At 40.1% G+C, this 18727-nt stretch overlaps 1 protein-coding gene across 11 annotated transcripts in view; it reads left to right on the forward strand.

The window, feature by feature from the left end:
* The window catches only part of tle3b (TLE family member 3, transcriptional corepressor b), a 63816-nt gene extending 45502 nt beyond the window's left edge, over positions 1 to 18314 (forward strand). For 5 of the 11 annotated variants that reach the window (XM_049470958.1, XM_049470957.1, XM_049470963.1 and 2 more), the window contains 12 exons: positions 3547 to 3666; positions 4415 to 4465; positions 4687 to 4839; positions 6661 to 6793; positions 7817 to 7980; positions 8284 to 8360; positions 9639 to 9888; positions 12146 to 12393; positions 13805 to 13952; positions 14460 to 14610; positions 15330 to 15406; positions 17149 to 18314. In XM_049470958.1, the coding sequence (XP_049326915.1) occupies positions 3547 to 3666; positions 4415 to 4465; positions 4687 to 4839; positions 6661 to 6793; positions 7817 to 7980; positions 8284 to 8360; positions 9639 to 9888; positions 12146 to 12393; positions 13805 to 13952; positions 14460 to 14610; positions 15330 to 15406; positions 17149 to 17256 (1680 nt within the window). In that variant the 3' untranslated portion in view covers positions 17257 to 18314. The remainder of the gene's footprint in view (positions 1 to 3546; positions 3667 to 4414; positions 4466 to 4686; positions 4840 to 6660; positions 6794 to 7816; positions 7981 to 8283; positions 8361 to 9638; positions 9889 to 12145; positions 12394 to 13804; positions 13953 to 14459; positions 14611 to 15329; positions 15407 to 17148) is intronic. The other 6 variants (XM_049470959.1, XM_049470964.1, XM_049470966.1 and 3 more) reach the window with 3 other exon arrangements.
* Positions 18315 to 18727: the final 413 nt, after the last annotated feature.

The following is an 18727-nucleotide window of genomic DNA, read 5'->3' on the forward strand; positions in this document are numbered from 1 at the left end:
AGGGCCGTTTACTCTTGTTTTGCTGTTTTCCATCGGGTTTTAAAAGCTCAGCGCTGAGACTCAGCTCTTGGTGATGTCATGGGCCCTGCATCGTTTAATATCGCAATATATTTAGTCAAAAAAAAGCTAAATGTAAAAATGTAAAATTCATCCAATATTGTGCCAAATTAGTTAGTATTGTCACATTTTTTGGGGAAAAGAAATAAAGCAAAGAAAATCATTCATATTTTTGACGAATATTGCGATTTTCATTTTTTACAACATTTCCGAGCCCTAATTTATTTATTCATTTATTTATTTATTTAATTCATTCCTGCCCTCCAGAACACTTCCTCTAGCCCAACCACATCCTCCTTTTTTCTCTGTCTCTCTCTCTCTCTCTCTCTCTCTCTCTCTCTCTCTCTCTGGATGAATAGAGGGCTGTCAGGCAGAGGGAGCGGGAGAGCGTGGGCTTGGCACTGTGGTTTTGGCCCTGGCATGTGTGCCCTGGCACTGCCTTCCCTCTCTGTGTCTCTCTGTCTCTCTGGCTCTGTGAGGATGCCATCCTGCCCAGGCATGCCCACAGAGGCAGTGGCACTCAATGGCCAGCCAACATGACTGCCAACTCTCTCTCTCTTTCTCTCTTTTTCTGTGTTTCTCTCTTTCTTTCTCATCAACTGTAGTTCTATAGTTCTGTCTGACTCTGTGCTTCACTGTTCTAGTGAAGCTTACACACACAATTAAATTGTTTTGCTATCCTTGTAAGGACCGCTCATAATAGCTGTGTACACCTAACCTTAACCTCGTTAACCAAATTAAATAAATTCACTCTTTTACATGTTCTAATAAAAAGCCTGTAAAGTTCTGTTCTGACCATATTTGGTAGCAAAATGTGCACACACACACACACACATGCTGGTTTTGCTGTTCTTGTGAGGACTGTCTATTCACGTAACTGGTAAATTTAAGTCATTAAAATTTGGTCATTAAAGTACTATGGCATCAAAATTGTGAGGACTCACCAAAATGTCCTCCCAAACAGACAGATCATGACATGCCGTTATGCTAGTGAGGACATCTGGTCCTCACAAAGATAGCAAGGTAGCAAAACATACACATAATTTTGGTTTTGTTGGACCAACCGAGAGATTGACATACCACTTTGTGAGGACCAGAGGCATTAAGAAAGGAAAATGTATACACACACGTAGGTTTTGCTATTATTTGCTATTTTCATATTTAAATGACTAATTTATGTAAAATAAAGGTCCAAAATGTCCTTACAAACCAACAGATCCTAAAATGCCATTACACTACTGAGGACATCTGGTCCTCACAAAGGCAGTAAGGTAGCAGAATGTACAGACATACATACATGTTGGACAAAATGTTTTCAGAAATACAGCCTTAGTTGTAAAGATATAGTTGTACAGATATAACACAACTTTTGTGGTAGAGGCCTTTAAAAACCAAACACAAAGTTGTGAGGACCATCAAAATGTCCTCACAAACCGACAGATTGACATGCCACTTTGTGAGGACCAGATTATGTCCTCACAAAGGCATCCAGGTGACAAAATGTATACATACACACGTCAGTTTTGCTATTTTTGTGAGGACTGTTCCTTTTACATAACATGTACATATAATCCTAACCTTTTTCTAATTAAATTACTAATAAAAAAAAGGTCCAAAATGTACTGTACCTGTACCTTTTTTTTATAAAAAAAAAAATAAAATAAGCTTTCAAAGTTGTGAGGACCACCAAAATGTCCTCATAAACTGACAGATTGACATGCCACATTGTGGGGACCAGATGATGTACACACACACACACACAATGTAGGTTTTGTTATTCTTGTGAGGACCTTTTACATAGCATGCACATATAATCCTAACCATTTTTTTATTAAAGTAGTATTTTTTGTCAAATAAAGGACCGAAATGTCCTCACAAACCGACAAATTGTGAGGACATCTGTACGCACACACTCTCTCTCTGTCTCTCTCTCTCTCTCTCTCCATCTCTCTCTCTCTCCATCTAAGTACCTCATTCAGTTCCTTCCCTCCTCCTCGTTCTTGTTCGCTGTGCCCACTTTGTCTTCCTTACCACCCTCCCTTCCTGTCCCTTCTGTTTTCTCCCTTTTTTGAGAGAGAGAGAGAGAGAGAGAGAGAGAGGTGGAAACCCACCAAGAGCAATAAATGGAGTGAGTGGTCTTGGCAGAAGTCCCGAGGAGCATGGGCAAGAGCCACACACACACACAAATGTGTACACACACACACACACACATACACAAACCGTCCCCCTGCTGCCTTTCTGTTCAGCCCTGCTAAGTGTAGAGAAAGGTTAACCGTTGGCGTGTGTTTTTGGTTTGGGGGGCAGGAGGAGGAGGAGGGGGCGGGGTTTAAAAGGGGCTGCCAGAGGATAGAAAACAAGCTGTCCTCTGGCTGGTTAACTCTCAGGGAGGGAGGGAGGGAGGGAGGGTTGTTAGAGAGGGTGGGGGGTGTTCTGTTGGTTCTAGTCAGCTTGTTTGTTGTTGCTTCTCTCTGTTACAACCCCCTCAATCGCCCCCCTCAATCGTCCCCCCTTTGCTCCCTCATCCAGTCATCCCTCCGTCCCAGTGCTGTCAGAATCGCTCTCCTCCCAAAGCGGCTGTCTAGTTGGCGTGTTGAGGCTGGATAAGGCCCGTGCCGGGTGCCTGGACCTGGGCTGGGCTGGGAGCTCCTCTCTCTTCAGCCCCAGTTTGCTCAGCTGTCCTGCCTGCTTTGCTTCACTGGGCCTGTAGGGTTCTGTAGGATGGTGTAGCGGTCACACACACTCGTACACACACACTTGTGTGTGTATATACACACACACAGCTTCTCCCCGGCTGCCAGTCCAGCGCTGATCTAACATGGTGCGGAGCTTAACCCGCCGCTCCAGCCGTGTTTACTTTCGACAAGGGTAGGATTTACACACACGCCTCGTTCAAAGCCCCCGGTGGCCCCGAGTCGCCTCTGATATTTGTGTTCGGGCTGTGGAGAGGCCGCTCTGTCCGGGGCTTTACCGGCTATTTACAACTCCAGACCAGGCAGCCGTGATGAAGAGATGTCTGTGTAGGGCTGTTGTTTAAGTGTGGAATGTCTCTTTTATAGTGTAGGATCTAATTTTCTGACTGGCTTGTATTAATCTTTCTTAAACAACAGTAAGCAACCAATCGTGCTCTCTCGTGGCTCCGGCAGCTGATGGCAAGCTGCATGACCTGGATTGAAACCAGTGATTTCCCAATCACATTTTCTGACTTGCCTGGCTTGAGGTTTCCCCGAATAGCAAGCAATATTAAGCTTAAGGCTGGACGATTTCTATACAGACTTGGCAACCTATGACCAAATCTCGATGTGTTGCCTTTGTGTGTGTATGCGGTTTTAAAGTCAGCAAATACACCAGAGCTATATTGTATTGGTCATTATAAAGAAATACATTATATTCTGTTAGAAAAAACATATATATATATATATATATATATATGCTGTATAGTTATGATATAGTTGTTAAACATGCTGATTAATCATGCATCTATTTTTGCAGAACAATTCCGTGTCGCCGTCAGACAGCCTAAGAGCCAGCGAGAAGCACAGGGGCTCGTCTGACTACAGTCTGGACTCCAAAAAACGCAAACTGGAGGAGAAGGACAACATGAGCAGATACGTAAGTGTGCTGAGCGCAATACAAACTGCTACAGCTACTGTTTATGTATTTTTGATGCATATTTGTGTGCATTGTTTATTAAGATATTAAAACATTCATTTTTAGATTGCTGATATATTTGAAACATTCAGTTTATATAATTTGGAGTACATTTTCTTATACATCTTTAAAACTAAAATAAGTTTTAACTTTCAATAGTTTTTATTTTTAGTCATTTGGAAGTGTTTCTGTCAGTCCAATTCTATGGAAGCCCATTCCTGCCACCTAAAAAAAAATTCAGCTAATTTTTTTCTCATTATTAAGTAAACTGCTGTCTCATTATTTTGAGATGCTATCTCATTATTTTGAGATGCTGTCTCATTATTTTGAGATACTTCTAGAGTGTACAGAGACAGAAACAGGTGAGACAAAGACTGTCTAAAAATAGATGCTATCTTATTTTGAGATGGTATGTCATTATTTTGAGATATGAAGTCGTTATTTTGAAATACTGATGTTATTTTAAGATACTAGTAGACTTTAAAGAGACAGAAGCAGGTAAGACAGACCTTTTCAAAATAATGACTCACTATTTCAAAAATAATGACCCATCTTAAAATAATGAGAGAGCAATTAATTTAATAATAAAAAAAGTGCTGGATTTGTTTTTTGGTTTTAGGTGGCAGGAATGGGCTTCGATACATTTCTTATTAAATTTAGATTAAAGAAAAATAATAGTCTTGTTTAACATTGTTCATCTGCCCTATAGGACAGTGATGGTGACAAAAGTGATGACCTGGTGGTTGACGTCTCTAATGAGGTATGTTGATGTAGATTAATCAGAATTGCTTTAAATCTGTGGTAAAATTGTTCATTTTAGTCACCAGTTATCAATTAAATATCAGTTTTGTCTATTAAAAATTATTATTCTTCTTAATAATAATTATCCTGATAACCTGATAAGGGAAATTACAGCAGCAGATCTGATGGTATTGCTCAGGCTTGGCGTTAATGTATATATTTCTATATATGTTCCTATAGGATCCAGCCACCCCGAGGGGCAGCCCTGTGCACTCCCCTCCAGAGAACGGATTGGATAAGGCTCGGGCCCTGAAGAAGGATGCCCCCAACAGCCCGGCATCTGTGGCTTCATCTGGGAGCACCCCATCCTCCAAAGCCAAGGATCACCCTCACGTAAGGACTCCTTTATAAACACATTGCTAAGGCGGACAATATGTTGTCCCAGAAATGATTGCAATAAGCGATATTGTTTGCAATTTTAAGATGATATAATAATATACCAAAGCAAAGAAATTACACCATTTTAAAGACAATAAACTTTCTGTTCCTGATCACAAAACTAATTTTGGAACCCAAAGCTTGAGCCAATATATATTGGTTGGGTCCACGAGAAGGGTAATGCTGCAGACCGGAGTCCCAGTGGGCGTGGCTTAAGGGCGGAGCATGTGTCAATCATTTTCGACTGCAGCCAATCAGATACTACACTTTCGTTGTCAATCACTTTTTATTAAGCCAATCCTCAGATAGACTTAGCTGTCCATCATTTTTTACTGCAGCCAATCACCTTAACAGATCTGTCAAAAGAAGGCGGAAACTGCGTTGCTACCGGTTGAACGTAGCGCGATTTATATATATATATATATATATATATATATATATATATATATATATATATATATATATATATATATATATATATATATATATATATATACACACACACACACACACACACACACACACACACACACACACACACACACACACACACACACACACACATATACACGATTTTATGCAATTACTGCAATGAAGGAAAAAAAAACCCACGAAAGTGCCATTCCAGAAAAACAAGTATTTTAATCTTTGATTTAAAAATATCTAAAGTCAGGGCTTTTCTAACGTTTTCATTCAGTTACTTCTGTTTAAGAGCAGCATATAGGCAGGACTAACTACAGTAGCACATAAATGTTTTTAAACTGTTAATATAGTATTTTGTAAAATACACATTCAGCTTCACCGCTGTTCAGAAGCTTAAATCGCCCTACGTTCAACCGGTAGCAACGCAGTTTCCGCCTTCTTTTGACAGATCTGTTAAGGTGATTGGCTGCAGTAAAAAATGATGGACAGCTTGGTCTGTCTGAGGATTGGCTTAATAAAAAGTGATTGACAATGAAAGTGTAGTATCTGATTGGCTGCAGTCGAAAATGATTGACACATGCTCCGCCATTTAGCCACGCCCACTGGGACTCCGGTCTGCAGCATTACATAGATGGGGTCCACCCCACACAATGACACGCTGCCCCGGTCTGTCCCAGCTGGCCCGCATTGGACCAGCATAAAGATCCTGCCTCTGGCTGAGGCTGAGGCAACACAAACTTAAGGGACACTAAAATTAAGCAACTAGAGCCGCACTGGGCTGTTATTCTGTTTCTTTAAGTTTGTTTTGGGTGTTGATGGAGGTCATTTTACCTATGATGGAACTGGCACTCATCAGGACAACCCCAGGAAAGGAAGTGCAAGAGTTTCCTTTTAAGTTAATACATGATTCCTTATGTGTTCCTTCATAGTCTGGATCACTTTAGTATTTGAATTTGTCTGTCTGGTTCAGTTTTGACTGGAAGTAAATCAGATATGAGGGCTTTTCTTCTGTCTGAGCCTCTTCTGTTCTGTTCTTTTACTGGTCTTAAGAGAACCAGACTGAGAGAAACTGAAAGATTCCTAGAGAAAGAAAGAGAGAAAGAGAGGGAGGGATTAAAGAAAATTGCTGAGATGAATCAGGTCTCTCTCTCTTTCTCCTCCCTCTCCTTTTTTTTTAAATGTGTGGGAGCTTTTGGTTCTGTCCTTGTCATAATAAGCTGTCAGGATTTGATTGGATTAGTTGGAGGAGCTCTGTGATTGTTAGTTAGTCAGTCTTTCTCTCTGTCGTCCCTCACTGTGTCTCAAAGTTTATAATTCTCTTTAATTCTCTTTGTCCCTTCTTTTTTTATACAGAACGATAAGTCCTCTACTCCGGGCCTGAAGTCCAACACCCCCACCCCACGTAACGATGCCCCTACACCGGGAACCAGCACCACCCCCGGCCTCAGGCCCATCCCAAGCAAACCCCTCGGTATGGAGGCCCTGGGTAAGCTTTTATATTTAGACATTAAGGACAGCTTATACTTCTGAGTTAAACTTTTTACTCCTTACATTTTAATAAAAACAGCCTCAGTACTTTTACACTTTCACTTAAACAGTAAAAAGCTTGAGTAGATACTTTTACTTCTACAGTAAGTTTATCGGTGAGCTAGCTAACATACTAAAGTTGGTAGTGAGTTATCTATCTACATTACTGGGAAGAGACCTAAGGATAGTGGTGAGCTAGCTAACATGCTAACGTTAGCAGCGAGTTATCTAGCAACATTACTGGGGAGAGAACTAAGGTTAGTGGAGAGCTAGCTAACAGTAACATTAGTGGTGAGCTAGCTAACATGCTAACATTAGCAGCGAGTTATCTAGCTACATTACTGGGAAGATAACTATGGTTAGCGGTGAGCTAGCTAACATGCTAATTTTAGCAGCGAGTTATCTAGCTACATTACTGGGGAGAGAACTAAGGTTAGCGGAGAGCAACTAACATACTAACATTAGTGGTAAGCTAGCCAACATGCTAACATTAGCAGCGAGTTATCTAGCTACATTACTGGGAAGAGAACTATGGTTAGCGGTGAGCTAGCTAACATGCTAATTTTAGCAGCGAGTTATCTAGCTACATTACTGGGGAGAGACCTAAGGTTAGCGGAGAGATAGCTAACATACTAACATTAGCGGCGAGTGAGCTACGTTACCAGAGAGAACTAAGGTTAACGGCAAGCTAGCTAACATTAGCAGCAAGCTAGCAGTAATGTAGCAGCAAGTTAGCTACGTTAAGTTTTGATTTCCAATACAACAGATTATTGGGTCTTAAATTGTATTTCTTGTGGTCCAAAAAAGGTCTTAAAAAGCAATAAATTTGACTTTTAAAATGGTGCAAGAACCCAGATTAAAGAACAGGTTTAAAGGAGGATAATAATATTAATATCTCGAGAAACAGATACAGAACTACATAAATGTTTTTTTATATATATTTAAAATTAATATTTTCTATGTGTGTGTTGTGGTTCCCCAGCAGCTCCTGCCCTCCGGACCCCTCTGTCCTACGCTACCCCGTTTGCGATGATGGGTCACCACCCGGAGATGAACGGCTCTCTGACCAATCCAGGCGTCTACGGCCTCCACATCTCTCCTCAGATGAGCGCAGCAGCCGCCGCCGCTTACGGCCGCTCGCCCATGGTGAGATCCTGCCCTCTCTCCGTCCTCTCAGCACCCTGAGCTCGCTGTGCAGAGCTGGAGTCATTTACTGCTTAAATATTGCTTTTGCATTTGAGCCGCCCGTCTGTACGGCGTGTCTGGCAGCGGGGGGAGGAGGTAGCTCTGGTAACTGGAGGCGTGTAAGTGGGTGTGAATGGGCTTGAGGCAGGAAAATGGTCCTGCATGTTTCAACAGGACTTTCATTAATGAAGAAGGTGGAGAAAGGTGGAGACGGAAGCTCCTGCATTCGGTTCATTCTGCGTATTCGTTTCTGTGTTTTTACAGCCGGGTTTCGATCCACATCCTCACATGCGGGCTCCTGGCCTCCCAACCAGTCTGACGTCCATCTCTGGAGGAAAACCGTGAGTACTTCGCTGTTAATTGTCTGATGGGTGTCAGTGTCTTTTTGTGTATTTTGCACTGTCCAATAAAAAACAAGCATCTCCAAAACAGCAACTTTACTGGAGAGAGAAAAAACCTTCTAAACTGTCAATGGAAGTCAATGTAAAAAAAAAAAAAAAAAAAAAAAAAAAAAAAAAAAAAAAAAAAAAAAAAAAAAAAAAAAAAAAAGTTTATTTCATGTTATTTTAAAGTATTTATATTGGTGCATTCATCAATACATACATAACAGACAATGAACGTGTTCAATTTATGTAGTACGCTAAAAATCGACAAAAATGGAGATACTTGTTTTTCATTGTGTGTTTATATGTAACATACGTTTTAAAACAGTTCTTAAGAATTTAATCCAGCGCTAGGTTTTACAAATTTCAACAAATTTGATGTTTTTCTGTATTTCCTGTCTTCACATTCCAAAGTATTACCAAAGTATTTTTCGTACTATAAGGCACGCTTAAAATCCTTTTAATTTTTTTCCAAAAAATAATCAGTGCGCCTTACAATCCAGTGTGGCTTATGTATGAATTCTAATTAAGGAGCAGTAAAGCACTAAGGCTGGGTGCAGCAGCATCAAGCATTAGCATTAGCCGCTAACTGCAGCACTAGCTCTTTCATTATTCAGAGTAGAATATATTAATCTGTAGTCTTTGTGTTTACTGTGTTAAAACAAGCTACGTGCTACGAACCGCTAGCTGATAGTGCCCCGGCTTACCAGAACACTCAGGGTTCCTCAGTCTAGCGCTATCGGGCAGCATTTACATGCCGCTAGCACTGAGATTAGTGGCTTATGCTAATGCTGCTGCACCCAGCCTTAGTGCTGGAGAAACTTTACTGACAACTCACTCATTTTCCACCACAATTTTCTTCTCTAAACTTTCTTTCCATATCCAGTATTTCCAGATTTCCAATACAACAAATTATTGGGTCTTAAATTATATTTATTGTGGTCCAAAAAAGGTCTTAAAAAGCATTAAATTTGAGTATTCAATGGAAAATCCACTTTTGTTTCTGGTTCTTTAGGCTGCGCTGTAAAGTCAATGAAGGCAGTCTGAGACGCACTTGGTTTTAGACTCCACCCTTTTGTTTCTGTTATAGTTTCAAACATATCATTTATGCTATGAGCTAAAAGGGTTGACTAAACTTGTTCTGTTATCTAGTTCCAATTACAAGAATCAGTTTTTCCCCATATGACTTAATATTATATGTATTAATGATATATTTATATATTTGTCCCAAACCAGAGCGTACTCCTTTCACGTGAGCGCAGACGGACAGATGCAGCCGGTGCCTTTTCCTCCAGACGCTCTGATTGGCCCGGGCATCCCTCGCCACGCCCGCCAGATCAACACACTGAGCCACGGTGAGGTAGTGTGTGCGGTGACCATCAGCAACCCCACCCGGCACGTCTACACTGGTGGCAAAGGCTGTGTGAAGATCTGGGACATCAGCCAGCCTGGCAGCAAGAGCCCTGTGTCTCAGCTGGACTGTCTGGTAAAGATCTTTTTTTTTTTTTTTAATCTAATTTAAAACTATAAAACTGAAATTTAATCTATAACAATGATGTCCTGTTAAGATGTAGGCACTGGAGCAAAGTCATGAATCAGCTGTGAAAAATATCAGCAGCATAGTCTTTTTACTTGCTGCATGTTTTCTTCCATCCAGCCAGTAGGGGTGTAAGAAAGTATCGATATATCGATATTTCACGAGTATCACGATATTTTGTTTTGCAATACTGTATCGAATTTTAAAAAGCACAGAATCGTAATCAATCAAAAGTTGGTGTCAGAAGGGGTTCATCATGTTTAAATCTTGCTCATTAGATTGTAGTCCTGTACTCTCATATTTTTCAGACTATAAGGCGTTAAAGAGTTAAAATACTTTAATTTTCTCCAAAAATCGACAGTGCACCTTATGTAGGAATTTTACCAGTTGGGTATTTTTTTTTTAAAGCAGTAAAGCCACTTCACTAAAGTACAGCATTTTAAGGTTGAGTTTTTAGTGAAGCTTCTCCAACATTAAGGCTGGGTGCAGCAGCATTAGCATTAGCTGCTAACCGTTAACCAAGACGAACCGCTAGCTGATGATGCCCTGGCTTACTGGAACACTCAGGGTTCCTCAGTCTTCAATGCTATTGGACGGCATTTATGTCTTACGCTAGTGTTGCGGTTAGCGGCTAATGCTAATGCTGCTGCACCCAGCCTTAGTGCTGGAGAAACTTCACTGAAAAATAACCCTTAGACAAAATATTGGAAATCTACTGTACTTACTGTAAATAAACGGAAAGCACTTTACTCACCCAAATAAATGTTAATTAGGAGAGAAAATCCAATCCATTTCCAAAGCTCAGTTTGTCTTATGTGATATATCAAGTAGGGGTGTGCCATATCGTATCGTATGCAATAATATCGCCACCATTTTTGAATATCGTGAACGATATTATACCCTGAAATATCGTGTCATATCAGGATAGTAAAAGAAAAATTCACACTGTTCTCATTTCTCATTATATATCTACTAGAGACAGATTATATCTGTCCAGGATCATTTATTTTACTTTAATTCTGGATATATCTTCAGTGCATTATCAGTATCATGACATTATCGATCTGGATTGACTGTTGTTAGAAATCTGATGAAATTCTTGTATATTTTTTTAATATCTCAGTTGTCTCAGGGGTGTTGCATATAATATCGCATGCAATAATAAAATGTAATTTTTTAATTTGTTGTAGTGTATTCTTGTAATATTTTTTTTTTTAATTCAGTGTTTTGTCATATCGCTAAATCGTGAAAAAAACATGAAATATCGTGATATTATTTTAAGGCCATATCACCCACCCCTATTATCGAGTTTCACAAAATCGCAGTATAGTGATGTCACCCCTATCTACCAGCCGTCTCTTCTCTCTCTGCCAGTCAGTGTATTTTATTATAATTATTATTATTTATTTTTATTTTTTTTTGGTGTGTGTATTTTGTTATGTTATATTGATACGGCGGAAGGGAGCTCCTTTGAAACGAATGAGTAATAATGGTGTTGTAATTCTTCAGTTTAATTGACCATAATTCCTCCATTATCCTCTTCAGTGGATGGAGCCGTGGTCCTCTGGAGTGTTGGTCTTCCGTTCTTCCACGGCAGAGAGGGGGAAGGGAAGGGAAGGGAGTGTGGATTTGATGAGCTGTTCAGTGGCCATCATAAAGTGATTTAATTTGTCTGAAAGCTCCCCGATATCGATCTGCCCCGGCGAGAGATCCAACCTTCTGCTGTTAATCTGAAAATGTGCTGCATCCTATCTGAAGCTGCAACCAGAAACCTTTTAAAAGCTCTCCGTCCCCCCCCCCCCCAGTGTGCTCTCCTCTACAACCTCTTATCAGCCTTTTCTCCTTCTCCATTAACCTTCATAATCACAGCTGAAGGGGTGGGTGGGTGGGTGGGCGGGAAGGTGGGCAGGGCTGAGGCTGCCCGCTCGCTCGCTTGAAGCCGTGCCATTTTGTTTTCACCTCCTCTAAAGCGCCGATTATTGCAGAGAGCCGAGAGGAGGCGCTTTACAAAAGACTGGCACAGGAAAATTATATTAAATTACACAGAAATTTCCTCAGGGTGCTTGAACAATTCGTCTTTTAAACAATTCCCCTAGATAGGAATTCCTCTAACTAGCCTTTTACCCATTCATTCAGCCCTCTTGTGTTCAAATTCTCTCCATCTTCATCTCTCTCTCTCTCTCTCTCTCTTTCTCTCTATCTTTAGAACCGGGATAATTACATTCGCTCCTGTAAGCTACTCCCCGACGGCCGTACTCTGATTGTGGGTGGCGAGGCCAGCACTCTCACGATCTGGGACTTGGCCTCCCAGACTCCTCGCATCAAGGCTGAACTGACCTCCTCGGCCCCAGCCTGCTACGCACTGGCCATCAGCCCTGACGCCAAGGTCTGTTTCTCCTGCTGCAGTGACGGCAACATTGCGGTTTGGGACCTCCACAACCAGACCCTTGTCAGGTAGGCATTGTAGCATCTGGCTCTCTGTCTGTAGTCCATCTGTCTGTTTTCATTTTACACTAGTTTTCTGACCAGCTTTTGCTTCTGTAGGTTTTATTGCTGTTCTGAGACCTACACTATGAAGTACACATGTGAACTTAAGAGACATCACATTCTTAATTCTTAATCCGTTTGGTTTATTAATAAGATTCATACAATTTTTTTCCAAATTCATTCCAAAAGGTGTAGTCCAGGGGTCGGCAAATTAAGTTAAAAAAATTGTTTTGGAAAATGAAGTGTAATGGGATGGAATAGAGTGTACAGACTAGAAGCAGACTCTCCAGCTCAGAGGGTTGTTGAACCCGATTGCAGAACAGTTCAGATTTCAAAGCTCAAAGCAGGTCAACCCAAGAAGAAAGGAAAAAAAAACATAAATAACACGGCCAAAAAAAAACAAAAAACAAAACGCACTCTTATGGAGATGGGGAGCCCAAAAATGGACGAAAAAACGAGAAAGGGTGGAAACTACAGAGAGAAACGGGAGAGGAATGTAAACAAAGGCTCTCCAGAGAAGCATTTAATTTATTTTATTATTCTTATTTGTTTCATTAATTTATTATTTATTATAGTTCAAACAACCTCATGGGCCAGATGTTTCATGCTTGCGGGCCACATCTGGCTGTACAACGCTGGTGTAGTCCTATCAGGTTGAGGTCAGGACTCAAGTTCAGGCCAGTCAAATTATCCTTGTCTTTATAGACATTGATTTGTGCACTGGTGTGTAGTTATGTTGGAACAGGAGGGGGGCCATCTCCAAACTACCCAACTCCTTAAAAAACAAGTTTGTACCATAATCCCCCCTCTACGAAACTTTACACTTGGAACAATGCACTCAGACAAGTAACATCAAGGATCTTTCCCTTGGCATTAACCAAAGCCAGTCTTGTCCTTCAGTTTGTTGAAATTTGTTCAGTGCTTTGTTCAGTGGTGCACAGTCATGTTAAAACAAAAAAGGGTTGTGTGCAATATCTTTTGGCATGTTGAAGCATTAGAAGTTCCTTTCACTGGAACTAAGGGATCGAGGCCAACTCATTAAAAAAAAAAAAGCACTATAATAATAATCCCCCCTCTACCAAACTTTACAAGTATCGTTCCCCTGGCAACCGCCAAACCCATAATCATCAATCAGATTACAACAATATATATATATATATATATATATATATATATATATATATATATATATATATATATATATATATATATATATATATATATATAAACATATGAGTCACAAACAGATGCAGTTTACTTGTATTTATGAATTTTGGACCATCAAGATAGCTTAGCTGACCACTAATAAGATGTTTAATGGGCTTTGGTTTAGACTTCACAGTAAATAATAAGCATCTGTTTTCTGGTGGTCCTACAGGCAGTTCCAGGGGCACACAGATGGAGCCAGCTGTATAGACATCTCTCACGATGGTACCAAGTTGTGGACAGGAGGACTGGACAACACTGTACGCTCCTGGGACCTGAGGGAGGGACGACAGCTCCAGCAACACGACTTCACCTCACAAGTAAGACTTGTGCAAACCTGGTTATACTGTGTATAGTTAGATTGGAACGCATACCTCAGCCTATGTGACTACTACAGGGTTCATACGGTCATGAAAAAAACCTGGAAAAGTCATGGAATTTCAAAATAGCAATCATCTGTCAACGGAGAAAAGCTATTTTGAGCTAACAAATACGCCAGACACATATATATTTTATTATTGTACTGTTTTATTAAGTACTTTTCCCGTCGTTATGATAGCAAAGACACACTGACACGCCCAAAATCGGCTGAACTGACCTTAACTGAGCCAAGTGAGGCCTGCAGTTCTTTGCATGTTGTTGTGGGGTCTTTTCTGACCTCTAGAATGAGTCATTACTGCTCTCTTGGGGTAATTTTGGAGGACAGGCCAAAGAGTCATGGAAATTTCTTGGTTAAAACCTGTATGAGCCCTGCTACTAAACTCTTTCCTTTAGTTTTCTGTGGTGCTGAATGTACCGGTAACTGTTCTGAACCTTATCTGCTGCAGATCTTCTCTCTGGGCTACTGTCCGACCGGCGAGTGGCTGGCTGTGGGGATGGAGAGCAGTAACGTGGAGGTGCTTCACCACACCAAGCCAGACAAGTACCAGCTCCACCTGCATGAGAGCTGTGTGCTGTCCCTCAAATTCGCCTACTGCGGTAAGACCCTCTCCTGTTATTATAACTTTATATCACGCATTAGTTAGCTAGTTAGTTATGAGGTTTAATCCATAATGTAGTTACACACTGTGTAACTTGTTTTTGTTTTTTTTTGCACATTGTAACTACTACTGTTTTCCATTGTTGTACATTATTTTAATTATGTTTTGCAACTTTCTTTTAACACTGTTCTGCATTGTCTTAAATCATTTTCTTGTAATCCAATTTTATTATTTTAACTCTGTTTTAAATGTAAATGTTTTCTCTGTAATTTATAATTTCGTAACTTTTATAAAACTTTTTATATAACTTTTTTTATAATTTTCGCAACTAAATTTGTGTAGTAAACTAAATATTGACAAAAATTGAGATTGTTTTTTGTTAAACAGTGTTGATATACATCTTTCGTAACTAAACCTAAGCAAACCACAATTTTCCTTTCATCCCTTCAGTCATTTTTTTTCCTCTCTTCCTCCATTGATCTCCTCTCTTTTGTCCTTGCACGCTGAGTCGGACTCGTCCTGCTATATCAGTCTGTTCTGGTACTGAGCAGGTGCTCGGCTGCGTTGAATCAAATGCTGCTGCTGCTTCACCTTGGCTCCGTCCTTGCCCTGTTAGAGTGTGTTTTCCTCAGCGCAGGCTCTGCTGTGCTGCTGTATGTGCGTCTGCGTTCCTTTCCCCTGCGCTGACTGTCAATGTGTTTCCTCTCCTCCGTAAAGGTAAATGGTTCGTGAGCACAGGGAAGGACAATCTGCTGAACGCCTGGAGGACTCCCTATGGCGCCAGCATTTTCCAGGTACGTCAGTCAATATCTCGCTCGCTCCTTACGTGCTCGGAATGAGCTGCTTCTTCTCTCCGGAAGGGCAAAGTAAAGGTTTACTCTAAAGCCCCTCCTCCTACTCTCTTTCCTTTACTTCCCCAGCTTATCAGCAATAGGTATCGCTCAGCTCTGAGGGGTCAGTGATTGATGTGCTCTTTACATGCAGCTGTGCAGTTGGGTTGTTGAGGCTGGGAGGGTCATTTTGAATGAATGCTTTAAAATAAAATGTATTTTATAGTTTTTCACACTTAAAACTTATGTAGTTCTGCAGCTCTTTTATATCAGCCTGTGGTCTGCTGCTAACCCTGGCTAGCACTGCTGGAGCAGCATTAGCATTGGCCACTAAGCATGCTAAGCGCTAGCTTTTTCGCAGTTCAAAGGTGAGCATTATTGGACTGTATTCTAAGTGTTTACGGTGATAAAACAAGCTATGTGGGAAAAAACGCTTGCTAATATCGGCCCTGGGTTACTGAAACACTCAGGGTGGTTCCTCAGTGTAGTGCTGTCGGGCAGCTAATGCTAATGCTAAGACTGCTGCACCCAGCCTTAAAGGAAACCTTGAAATCTAAGTGTACTGTAAATAAATGGAAGCACTTTACTCACCCAAATAAACAGTTTTAAGAAGATAAATCTATGTAGATTCTGTGTCGATAAACATCCAGTGCTCGTTTAACATTAAAATATGTATTTTTTTTTTAAGAATTACAGTTTTGTTTAATTAGCTTAGTTTTATTTAAATTAAGAAGACCTGCTGAATTAGAAGGGAAACATGGCGACACCCCTGTTCCTTACTAGTGTTGCATAATGTGCCTTATAATATGGTGTGCCTTAAAATGTGAAAAATACTGTACAAATGATTGATGATTATGTTGATTTACGATTAGGGATGGGACAAAGTATCGATATTGCAATATATTGTTTCAGTTTCATATTATTTGCAAGACATTATCGATACTTTGCATCAAATAAGGATATTTTTGTTAAATAAAGTCCTCTAAGTCTCGCCCTTAATTTTTACTTGTGTTAGGGCCACACTTAAAAATCTGTAAAACTGATTAATTTATAGGTCAGTCACAATATCAGATTTTTTTGATTGGGGCATATATTGTTCCAGAATTTGTTGCAATTAAACATATTATTGTTGCTTTTTCTTTTTCTTTTGATGCAACTGATATATTGCCAATATCATAGCATAACGATGCAGTTACACCCAGTTACACTGAAGTCTATTGAACCTTTTTTTTTTTTTAATTATTAAAAATATTAAGACATTGGGATTGGAATATATATATAAAATATATTAATGTGTAATGTTGGGCTACCAAAGATGATCTAGCATCGTACAAAATTGCACACCACACCATAAAACCAGGCTTTTGTTTTTTTAATATATGTGGTGGGAGCAGCAGTATGTGGATGAGCATTGTCCTGTTGAAATAGGGTTCAGTAAACTTGTTTAAACTGTTTAAAGACCCTTATTAATGTGCATCATTGGGTTCTCAAAGTGCCTGTAATGAATATCGAAGGTCATCCGTGACTCCAGAGCTTCTGGATGTCTGGTACCTGACCATCTTTAATCTTCTCGCTCACCACAATGCCTTTAGACTTGGGTTTATTGGTTTATTTCTGTCTGTCTATAAAAGACAGTATAAAATTGATGACTGGAACTATGACAGCACGACTAAAGCTTCTGTTCCTCTTTTCATTTCTCCCTCCAGTCCAAGGAGTCCTCGTCTGTCCTGAGCTGTGACATCTCTGCTGATGATAAATACATTGTGACTGGATCCGGTGACAAGAAGGCTACAGTTTATGAAGTGATCTACTAGATTTAGGAGCGACTCGAGACTGGAGCTTCTCTTTCCGCATCGTTGGGATTGGAACTGGGATGAACAGAGCCGTGTTGCTCCTTTCCTCCAAAGACCTCAGAACAGGGAACTTTATTGCTGTGTTGGGGTTCAATTTTCAACTCGGAATAAGCATCGGATTGAGCTTTTCTTTTTTTTTTTTCTTCTTTTTTTTTTGTTACCGAGACTCTTCGCTACATGGAACAATAATAACCCTTTTGGAGACACACTGTACTTTTGGAGACGTCCAGTACTGTGTATCTGAGGACCTCGATCAGACGGCACTAAAGGAGTCCATATTTGTCTTGCCTTTTACTTTAAGTGAAGTCTGCTCACAGGATTTTGCTGGGTGTGCGTGCCTATTCTTCCGTTCGTTTGTCCTTCTACTCTCTCTTTCTTTTCTTTTTTTTTGTCATTTTCTTCTTTTCTTAACGAAAAGCAAACGATCTGTGATGCAACATGAAGCAGTGCTTCATTTTTAGCCTCCTGCTCCCTTGGACGACTTGTGAAAAGTGTATATATGGAGTAATAAAAACATTTCATAAATATATATGATTATATGTATATATATTTCCTTGTCCTGGTATACTTGTGATGGGTTTCCTTTTGTCCTCATGTCCTCGATGCTTGATAAATGTAGATTAGGATCTACTTTTTTAAGATGGATTTGTCTTTTTTTTTTTTTTTCTTTTTTTTTTGGGAGGGAGGGTGTTTTTTTTTTGTAAGTGCACTCTTTTTGGGTTGCCAGATTGGGGGACATTTGACATTTGATGGCTTGGCTTGGTTGGGTTGAGATGGGAAGGGATGGGACGGGATGGGACAAGACAGTTGGGCTGAGATATAAAGCCTGGACATGGACATAAGCTTTTGTTTGGCAGCTGTGGGACACTGAACTTTTGATGGACACTGTGGACAGAAGTTCCACGGACAAAGGCCAAACAGCATTGAACTCTGCAGTTGAAGTGCCGGAGCACAACCGAGAGGAACATGGGGAGATGTTTGTAAATTAAAATCAATATTAAACTTGGAGAATTAAATAATTGTACTTTACTTGCTTGTCTCTGCCCCTATTGACACTATGAGAGGCTGTGTTCAGACTGCATTCAAACCCTATCTATTAAGATTAGATGATGATGATGATGATATATATAGGGGTGAGCGATATGGCCCTAAAATGATATTGCGATACTTATATGGCAATATGACAAAACACTGAATTTCAAGACTACACTACTACAACAAAATAAAAATGGAATTCTATTATTGAGATATTACAAAATACAAGAATTTTATCAGATTTGTAACAGAAGTAAATGATCCAGAATGTCATGATACTAATAATAATGCACTCCAAATATCTCCATATATCCAGGATTAAAGTAAAATAAATGATACTGGACAGATATAATCTCTAGTCTCTAGTAGGTATATAATGGGAAATGAGAACAGTGTG

This window comes from Astyanax mexicanus, chromosome 23 (genome assembly GCF_023375975.1).
Source record: "Astyanax mexicanus isolate ESR-SI-001 chromosome 23, AstMex3_surface, whole genome shotgun sequence".
Lineage (NCBI taxonomy): Eukaryota > Metazoa > Chordata > Actinopteri > Characiformes > Acestrorhamphidae > Astyanax > Astyanax mexicanus.